General features: G+C 56.5%; 1 protein-coding gene across 3 annotated transcripts in view; it reads right to left on the bottom strand.

The window, feature by feature from the left end:
• Positions 1 to 343: 343 nt before the first annotated feature.
• CNTFR (ciliary neurotrophic factor receptor) overlaps positions 344 to 10,016 on the bottom strand; it is a 213,182-nt gene continuing 203,509 nt past the window's right edge. For all 3 annotated transcript variants that reach the window (XM_064438191.1, XM_064438188.1, XM_064438190.1), the window contains exons 8-10: positions 4,368 to 4,548; positions 2,434 to 2,578; positions 344 to 1,548 (exon numbers count right to left, since the gene is read on the bottom strand). In XM_064438191.1, the coding sequence (XP_064294261.1) occupies position 1,548; positions 2,434 to 2,578; positions 4,368 to 4,548 (327 nt within the window). In that variant the 3' untranslated portion in view covers positions 344 to 1,547. The remainder of the gene's footprint in view (positions 1,549 to 2,433; positions 2,579 to 4,367; positions 4,549 to 10,016) is intronic.

Below are 10,016 nucleotides of genomic sequence, written 5' to 3'. Positions count from 1 at the left end.
TCCCTGGGGACCTGTGAACAGGGACATATGGCACCTCCCCATCACATCATGGGTGCTACTCGGGGTGGTGACGGTCATCCCCTTTACATCACCAGGGGTTTCCAGGGGTGGGCATCTCCCTTGCACCTTCTCAGGGTGTCCCGAAGGCCAGTTTTTGGGTCCCCCCCACCCTGTAGGGAGATGCTGTGATGGGCTGAAACCCTGGGGCAGGATCCAGGGTGTCTGTGTCCCCCTCACTGCCACCCCCACATCCTCCCCATCACAGCCAGCACCATGCACGGGAGCGGGCAGCCGAACTCACCCCCTCCAGCCGAAGGGGAAATAACACCCAGAGCTGCCAATCATCATGAAATGATCATTTAATGAAGACCGTCTCTTCTGGTGCATGTGTGTGTGCGTTGTCTCTGTGTGAGCTTTTTTTTATCCCCTCTATTAGTTTTTTTTTTTTGATTCTTTTTTTTTTATATATATACATCTATAAAAAATTCAAATACAGCATGTCAACAGTGGGAATACTAGGACGTACGGTATTAAATACTGCGCTTGGGTCCAGGCAGGGGCAAGAGGAGGTGTCTTTACAAAACAGGGCTTGGGGCAGGATGGGGAGGAGAGCAGAGCAGGCACAGGAACAGCGGGGGACAGCAGGGGACAGCAGGAGACAGGTCTGCAGGGCTCCAGCTCTAAAGGCAACAGCAGAGCTATTCTGCTTTTGTTGGAGAATGAGACAAACGTCAACGGGGCAATTCCCTGTATCCAACGTGGTTAAAAGTTTGGGGGTGATGTGGGGATGGGGTTGGGTGTGGCAAAGGCTCCTGCAGGGTGCTGTGGAGAGGGGAGGAAGCCGGAGGGGCAGCTCTTCCAGGCGCTTGGCAAGAGGCGGTGGGGTTTCATTGGTTTAACTTCCTTTTTTTTTCTGTTAAAACCCTGCCAGCTCCCTGCTCCCCATGCTTGTGAAAGCCACCAGTTCTTCCTTCCATCATCCCCTCAGAGGGCACCAAGACCCCCCACCCATACACCTCTCCAGCTTCGCCATGCGGTCAAGAGCACGGGGGAGCGAGTCTGGACCTTGGGGACCCCCTCCTGCCATAGGGGGTACACAGCTGGGAGCATCATTCCCCTCACCACCCCCCCCATTTTCATATCCCCTTTTCTCGGTGCACCGTCACACTCCCTGTCACCTGGGTGGGTGGCAGGGAGGCGGGCACGTCTTTGGCGTGGGGGGGGTTAGCTGTATGAGTGGGGTCCTCAGCTGCGGCATGGTGCCCGGGCTCGCTTCACCTTGCTGGGGAAAGGAGGACAGGGATGGGGGGGGACAAGTGCATCTCCTCGCTCCGGGCTGGGAGAGGATTTCACGGCTCCCCAGGGGACGGTGGCGGCTCTGTCCTCCTCCGAAGCGATGGTGAGAAGCGTGATACGTCCTCAACGTGTGCAAAATCGAAGAGATAAGAGACTCAACCTGGGAGGGGGGTGGCAGGGCAAGGGGTGGTGGTGGTGGTGGGCGGTGGGAGGGCGTCTGCGCTGGGCTGCGACGGACGAACAGACAGGGATCTGCAAGCAGGGAGGAGAGGGGTCACTGGTCCCACTCCAGGTTCGGCTGTGAATTTCCATGGGGAAATTCACCCCTTCCCAGAACCCCGGTGCCCAAACCCATCACCTCTACCTCCTCCTCCCAGGGCCAGACCCTGCCCACCCAACCTGGCTGCATGCCACCGCCTCTCCCGTTGCCACCACTAACATTACACGTGGAGGTGGCACAACTGGAGGGGAGCAAAGGACCCCGCACCCACAGGAGCTGCCTTGTGATGGCTCCTTCTTGGGCACTAAAGGACAAGCGGTGTGTCCTTTATCCCTCAAAGCAACACATGTGGCTGCTGTCAGGATTGATCTCCCAGTCTTCAGGCAGCGTGGGCACAGGGGAAGGGCAGAGGGGGACGCAGTGAGACAGCAGCCCTGGCCCAGGGAGGGATGGGGCATTTTGGGGCTCTCCAGGTTCCCACCTCCATTCTAAGCCAAGCCAAGGACATTTTTAAGATGCATCTTGAATTTTCTGATCTTGGACAATTTTGCTTCCCTCCCTATGCAAAGACCTTAGATGTCCACATGGTTTCTTTGTATCAGCAGTGGGAAGGGGGGAGGGTTACTGAGTATGAGGCAAGGAAAGCCGACCCCTTTGCAGGCTTTGCAGAAAATATTTGAAAAGCTGTTCTGGAGACCTCCATCAGAATACCCAGGTTGGAAAAGCAGCCAGATTTAGTGCATTTACAACAAACTGCAAGAAAAACCAAAATGGCTCATTCTTGAAACCCTTCACACAGAGCCTGGTTGGAGAGTCCCCTTCCCAACCACACTGGAGCCTCTGGGGTCCCCAAGCCCCTGCCCTCTCTCAGAACCCACACACCACCTCTTATGCCCCCTCGTTTGGAGGATACTCACTAAATAAAGAGGACACCATAGGCAGCCAAGACCAGTCCAGCTGTCCAACACACTGCCACGGCCCCGCTGCCCACCACGGCCCCCTTGTCGCAGATCTTGGTGGTGGGGGGCGGCATGAAAGAGGAGGTGCTAGCGCTCGTTGTCTCTGCAGGGAGGGAGAGTGGATGGTGAGGGAGCTGGGGTGCCCTGGGATGCATCGCATAAGGGCAGCCCTGCTCCCCTGCCACTGGGGACACAGCACCATCCCATTCCCAAATTGCCCCTCTCAACGTCATGCCATCTAGGGCTGACCTGGGGGCTGGGATATTGTGTCAGGGGATGGTGTTCTATGAGACTTTCCCTGCTCTAACACTGGACCTACTGCTTGGAGATGCTTTTACCACCTGGCAGAGCTGGGCATCATCCCTCCCAGCCCCATCCTGCCCAGCCAGGCTGCTCTGTGCATCAGCTTTGTGGGAATTTTGGCTAAGAGGTCATGACAACAGGGCCACAAATGCTCAGCAGCCAGGGAATGTGCTAGACATGGCTGCTGCTTCTGGGCTGGCTCACAGGGTTTGTCCTCTGCTGTACGGGACCAGATGGGGTGTCTGTCCCCTCAGGGTATTGCAGGGAGGGCATGGATGGTCAGTCAGGCCGAGGCAGCTTTGGCCACATCCAGAGGGCCCCAGAGTGCCCCTGGCCTGACAGTCTGGGGAGGTTGCTGGGCACCACAGATGATCTGTCTCAGTGTCTTTCTGACCCCACCGAAGTGTCACAGAGAGGATCAGTCCCAGACCCAAGTTGTCCCACACCAGCCCTGCATGGCTGCAGCCAGCTGCATGCACAGGGACGTGTGTGCAAGGGACACGCGTGTGAGAGACATGCATGTGCCTGCATAGGGAGCAGGTAGGTGCCATTTGAAGTGGTATTTGCATCTAGCACGATGCAGGCACGTATAGAAGCAAGCCCCAAATCCTGCCACCAGAGAGGTGTGTCTGCAATCCTTGCAGGGGTTTATCCCTCTAGCGATGGGGGCCTGCAAATCCCTGGTGCTGCCAGAAACCCCCAGGTGCTCTATTGGTTGCTGTTTCTGCAAGGGGGGTGTCTCCATATAGGAGGTACCACCACCCACCAGCAGCACGGTTTGCACCCACCGCATCCCAGTGCAGGGAGCATCGCCAGGGCCTGCCAAGGTTCTGCCATGGCTCTGGCAGCACACAGCTTACATACGCATGCCGGGACCTGCACAATCAGCTGGGCTAGAGCTTGGACGTTGGGGGGGCTGAGCACCCCCTCTTCACCCATGCACATCTGGCCAGCTCACACACACAGCCATGATGTAGAAGCGTGGTTGCCGCCTGCCTGCCTGCACACCAGTGCTTCCACCAGCCCTGCTGTCGGTGCCAGCTGGGGGAACCAGTGCAGGGTCCGCTCCAGCCCTTCTGGGAAACGGAGGGCTGATAACGCCCATTTGGACACAGTCCCAGCCCTTTCCTAGAAACAGAGGCTTGTTAACTTTGTGGTTTTCATTCCGAATTGGCATCGCTCCGAGCCATTGTGCGGGGTCGGAGGTTTGTGGGGGGTAGGACTGGAGAGGGAGGGCTGGAGGGGAACACCACTCCAGGGAAGAATAATATTAATTTATTGTTATTATTAATAATAATAACAATGCCATATTTGTTGTCACACCCCAAGCATCCTGGTGAGAAGGGTGCCACTGCCAAGCAAGCTGAGTCAGCATCCCTCAGGCCATGGCTTCACCTGCTGCCAGGGCCATGGGTCGAGGGCAAAGTGTACAGTGAAGGGCTGTAGTCCCCCTAGGTGCTGGGGGTATCTTCTTGTCTGGGTACCAAACTTGCAGGAGCTAGGAGCTGTACGGGGGGGACCCTCAGCCATGACTCCTGGGTTGCCCCCCTCTGTGGGCACAGCCTGTGTGTACTGCGGGGGGGACTCACCTGTGACTTGGGCCTCTGTGGTGAGATGCTTGGGTTCCTCTGTCCACGGGGTGGCATGGACAGCCACGCTCCAGTCGCTCCATGTGCCGATGTCGTTGTCTTTGGCTGCCACCTGGATGATGTACTCCTTGCCGGCATAGGCATCTGTTATGGTGTGTGATGTCCCATCTGACAGCTCAACCTGCAGGCAGTGGTGGGGACGGGAGGGAAGTCAGAGGAACCCCCAGCACAGGCAGGCGTAAGAGAGTCAGTGTGTTTAGCTTGGATAGAGAATGGTAATGAGACTTTCACAACACTTTGGGAAGTACTAGAGGGTTTTGGGCAGAGGCATGAGCACAGGACAGGGATGCAGAGGGAGGATGCTCCAACTGCAGCTAAGCCAAAGTTCTGGTGAGACCCAGTCCCACTTCCAAACTCGCGGTACAGGAGCAAAGCGGCTTCCTCTAGAGGTCACCAGAAACTAGCAGATGTGCAGGCAGTCTCTGCTCGGCCATGTTAGGGTGGCTGGGAGCTGGAGGTCCAGGGCAGCTGCTGGCATATGTGCATATGCTTTCTGGGCATCATTGCCACTGCTGGGAGGAGGCTTCTCCCACCAGCATGCCACTGGCCACCCTGCTTCTGCATCTGCTGGCATCCTACCGGCTTGGCTTACAGCCCTCTGACTGGGCCCTTGTACAAGGATCAAGCCAAGTCCAGCCATCTTTCCTAGAAGAATTCCCTCTGTCCTGTTGTCTCTGCTGCCTAGGCCGTGGGAGGTCCTGTCATCCTCCTGGGAATGTGGCTGCTGGTGCAATGGTTTAACCTCAGACTGTGTCCACACTTTCCAAGGATCTCTGATCTCTTTGGAGCTTGGCTCAAGGACAGGTGCCTGGTAGAAATGCACCCCCATCACACAGCCACCAGTAAGCAAATACACGTGGGCAACAGAGGAGGTGGGCTCAGCACCCAAATGACCTGGGGATGGAGCCAGGCTTGGCCTCAAGGTCCTGCAGGCATGGAGGGGACCAGCGCAGAAGCATCCCGCAGACACTGCATGGGAGACTGCCCTCCACCCAGTCTATGAGCCCAAGGACAAACATGCTGCCAGATTAATTTCCCCCTGCACTGCCTGTGCATGGCATGGGGGAGACATCCTTCCCCCGTGCCCTGGCCAACAAAAACCACCTTCTCTTCAGACACATGTTGATAACAAAGCTTCTGTGGGGGGTGACGGATGGTGCGGGTCTGCTGCAGGCCATCTACAAGCACCAGTGCCCAGCCAGGGGCTCATGCTCAGGCAGAACAAGCAGCAATTCATGGATGGGGAACTTCATGGTGCAACCCACATGGGTTCCTCCACATCTCCCCAGCCACCTAGCAGAAGGCCAGGCATAGGATACCACTGCCCCAGGGAGCACCAACAGCTGAGTTTTATTAAGAATTCAATTCAATGACAGGAGAAAGATAGAGCCAAAAACTTCTGCCTGGTCTTTGATCACATCCTGAAGCCCAAAGAGAGAAAAGCTGCATTGTCAGGGTGCCCAGAAGTACCTGGGACACCCCTGCCCTGGCACTGTGGCTTTACACGTGCAGGGGTGGTATGCACACCAGGGAACTGTGTGATGGCCTGGCATGGTTAATCTCATCACCCTATTGCTTGCAGGGGTACCTGAAAAGCAGGAACCCACCCTGAGAAAGACCCAGCCCTTTTCCAGTCATCCCAGTACAGCTCATACAACACCCCACGATAGATTTAATCCCCTTGGCAAACAAACTGCAGCCTCCCTGGCTTTTACAGCCACTCTGGGGAATTCCTACCAGGGAGGAGGGAGCTTTTTCCTTCTTGCTCCAGGTGAGAGCCTTTCCTTCCCTATTCCCTCTCCCAGGGCCACAAACAGCCTGCTGCCCAGCACAGCAGGGCTCTCAGGCTCTGTGCTCCCAGCTGCTCACATCACCCAGCCCAAGCCTGCAGGAGTCCCAGATCAGGAGCACATCTGGAGGCAGGCTTGGCTGCCCCCCATGGCAGCTATAAGGGAGCAAAGAGTTTTGGCCCACTTCATTTATGGGATAGGTGAAAACTGGAATCCTGTGAGGACTGGGCAGAAGGGAGGATGGGGAAAAGAAGATGAGGAAGATACTGGTCCCTCCTGCAGGACACAGCCGTGCATCCTCCAACCCACAGGGGTCTTGGCTGAGACCCATCCCACCAACCCTACCAAGCTCCAGCCCTCCTCAGCCCAGGACCAAAACCTGAGCTGGATCAGGGCCCCTGGAGGCAATGGGCTTTTGATACCCACTGCTGCACCTGGAAGAGCTGAGGAGACAGCTTCTGCATCCTCTTCTCATAGGGACACACCTTCATGGCCCAGGCACCAAGGATGAGTAGGCAGAACAGGAGACCCACCAGGCCATGAATGACCTGGCCCACGCAAAGCACTGTGCTCAGCAGGACATCCCTCCTGCAGTCTAGAAGCACGGTGAGGCTGTCTCTGCCACCCAGACCCTGGGATTCATGCTGTCCCCTTCCTCTGCTGCTGACTCTGGTCACTATTCACAGGCATGCTGCTTGCAGGCACAGTGGGTTGGGATGCATGTGCAGCACTGTACATGCAACACAGAGCTGTTTGGTGGCATCCAGCAATTTGAATAGCAATGTCAAGGTGATCAAGCTCAATTAATTCCTAATGACAATTAATGAAACCTTGCTGGGTGAGTTGCCAGCCCTCTGCAAGCCTGCTTCTCCTGGCTTGGTCTGTGCTTGGCTGGGTGCGCCTTGGAAGCAGGGAATAAGCATAGGGCTTGGAAAGATGCTGGGGTTAACTGGCTGGTGTGGGTCCCTCTAGGTCTTTCAGCACCCTGGATGTCTGCTGAGCCCCGCAGCAAGCAGGCTGTGGGCAGGCCAGCCCCACTGAGGTCCTCCTGGTGCTGCTCCATCCAGAGTATTTTCTCCAGCCCAAAGACTCCTCCCAGCTGAGCACTTCCCCTTGGGAGCAATTCTTGCCTCTCCCCAGCTGCAGCCAGCCTGCAGCTGAGTGTTTGCAGATGGGACATCACAGGCACAATGGGGTCAAGGCTGTGGCTTGCCTGGGGGAGGATGTTCCCCCAGGACCCAGGCTGGAGGCCCTGGAGGATCTTCCCTGAAGGACCTGGGAGGATGCTGCCCTAAGCTCCTCTTTAAACAGCAGACAAAAAGAGAAGGCATAGATGACACCGTCCATCTCTCCCCACACATACGACGTCTGCATGCAGCACTTCAGAGCTGGGCAGCTGGGGGACACATCCAACATTTGCCATGGTGGGTGAGAAAGTGCCTGGGCGGGTGCTCAGCACAGAACTGCAGCAGTGTATGGGAAAGCACATGGGGACTGGGTCCAACTGGACACAGACAGGGAGAGCGTGGGGGGGACACTGGGGAGATTTTGGAGGGATGGATGGACACACAGCATCAAAGGCAGAGGGAGAAATTCTTTAATCCGCGTCCCCGCCACACAGAGACAAAAGTTGGAGGAAGGCTGTGCATGGTAATTTTTTTGGCCAGGGGGGTCTGTGTGTCGCTGCCTGCCTTTGTGCACCTGCCAAAAGTCACTCAGGCTGGCTGTGAAGAACTGCCCAGATTAATGAGGGATCAGTAGCCAGTGCAATGCAGAGCTATTAGCATTGCAAAAAAGAGAGAGAGAGAAAGAAATGAAAAAAAGCCCTTGAACCCAGTAATTCAGCCAACAGCTTCTTGAGGACAGCATGGGCTGGGATCCCGTTCCCCGCTGTGGCTGCATACCCCAGGCAGCCTGCTTGGAAAGATAACGGGGCTGCTGAGGGACAGCCAGTGGCCACTCACAGCCCAGAGGACCAGGATGAGCCCAGGGGCTGGTGCCGCCTTGATGGGATGGGGACAGACCAGGGCACCCAGGGCAGGTGCTTTCCCCCTGTCCATGGTGGTCCCCCCGGCACATGTGCTGGAGGCCTGGAGACATCCACAAATGCCATCCGCACCACGCACCCCAACAGGGGACATCCATGGGTATCCTTGTCCCAGTCCCTGTCCGCAGACCGGTGGCACTGCCTTTCAGTGCTCAGCACAGCAGGAGTTAAGGAAACCATTTGATCCCAGGGATCCCTCACCCTGCTCCCACTGCTCCCAGCCCACCCTGCCAGGGTGCCCTGGCAGTAAAAAAGGTCACCATGCTCTGTTTCCACCCAGACTCTGTTTCTGGTCCAGGGTGAACAGGGTGATGCACAGGCAGGTCTGAAGCCCATGTGGCCTTTGGAAGGGGATGGGAGGGGGAAGAAAACCCCAACCAGCCCTGCCTCAGCAGCTGGTGTTGGAAGGAGGTGGAGAGGGACTAAGGGGGATCAGATGCCTCCTTCTCTGCATCACACATGAAAATGTGTTTGCAGGCTCCCCCTTCAAGGCAGTGGCTCTGCTTTCCATTCCTTGAACACCTCCCACTCCTCAGCGCAGCTCCCGGTGTGGGAAGTGGGTGCTCCACTGCCAGGAAGCTGGCAATATGGGGATAGGGTGCTGGAACCCCTCAGTCCCACGGCAGGGATACACCTCTGTGCATGCCAGGACGGAGGCTATGTGCCTGTTGTATCGAGCCTGGATGAGCCTGCCTTCTCCAAAATAAAAGGAGCACCCCAACTATTGTAGGGTGAAGCTGATCTGCTCACACAGCCTGTGCCACCCACAGTGAGTGGGGGAATGTGGAAGGAAACCCCTAGTAAAAGCACAGCCTGGGTCTGCCACGCACCTCGTGTCCTTGCAGCCTCCACCACCTCTGGATGCTCCCCAGGTTATCCTGGATAATGGGGAAAATGGGAACTGGGAGGGAATGGGGCACCCCAGTGGGCTCAATTTCTTAGCGCCTTTTCCCTGCACAAGCGGCCAGATCCTGCCACCTGGCTGCAAGGAGTTTTGCATTGATTCATGCTACATGAGTAGCTGCTGTTTCAGGTGCCTTCAGTCCCCGTGATCACAGGGGTATCCTGGCAGGCTCCCACCTGCGCTGGGGAACAGGGTAAACCAAAATCAGGGATAACCCCCAAGCAATCTGCCTCGCTGCTGGGAAGTGCCGGAGGGTCACTGCAAACAGCCGCTGCAGCCTGTGAAAAGATGTCACCAAGAAGAAAAAAAATGTTTTGCTTTTTCCCTTTCAAAGCCACGTCTGGAGAGCGAATAGGTCTGACATTCATTACTAATAAATGAGCCCCCACATACCTCCTCCTTCCGCAGCACTGCAGGAACCAGTTGGGCTAACCCCAGACAAAATCTTCTGCCTGGACTCTGGAATAACTAAAATGTTGGGAAAAGTGAATGACCCCCCTTATTCTCTGCCAGCTGGGTAGTGAATGTGCCCAGCAAGGTCTGAACTGCGGTACCTGCTGTCACCCACCCTGAAAAGGCTGCTGTGCCACTGCTGCACATAGCTCAGCCCCGCTGCTGGTCTGGGAGGACAAGTTATCGCAGAGCTCCTCTGCAGCCTGGATTGTGTCACACCAGATGTGGCTGAACAGCTCCCTTCTGGCTTAAAATAAAGAGCATCATTGAAAGCGGAGCTGTAAGCTCGTTAATAACAGGACTCTTTCTCCGGATGCGCTGTCCCCTCCTGCCAAGTGACAACTGGCAGGGCTCGCTTTCGCTTGCGGCTGTGGGGAGGATGGGATCGGGGATGC

The sequence above is a fragment of the Phalacrocorax carbo genome, chromosome Z (genome assembly GCF_963921805.1).
Source record: "Phalacrocorax carbo chromosome Z, bPhaCar2.1, whole genome shotgun sequence".
Lineage (NCBI taxonomy): Eukaryota > Metazoa > Chordata > Aves > Suliformes > Phalacrocoracidae > Phalacrocorax > Phalacrocorax carbo.
This window is presented reverse-complemented; position numbering and strand designations above follow the sequence as displayed.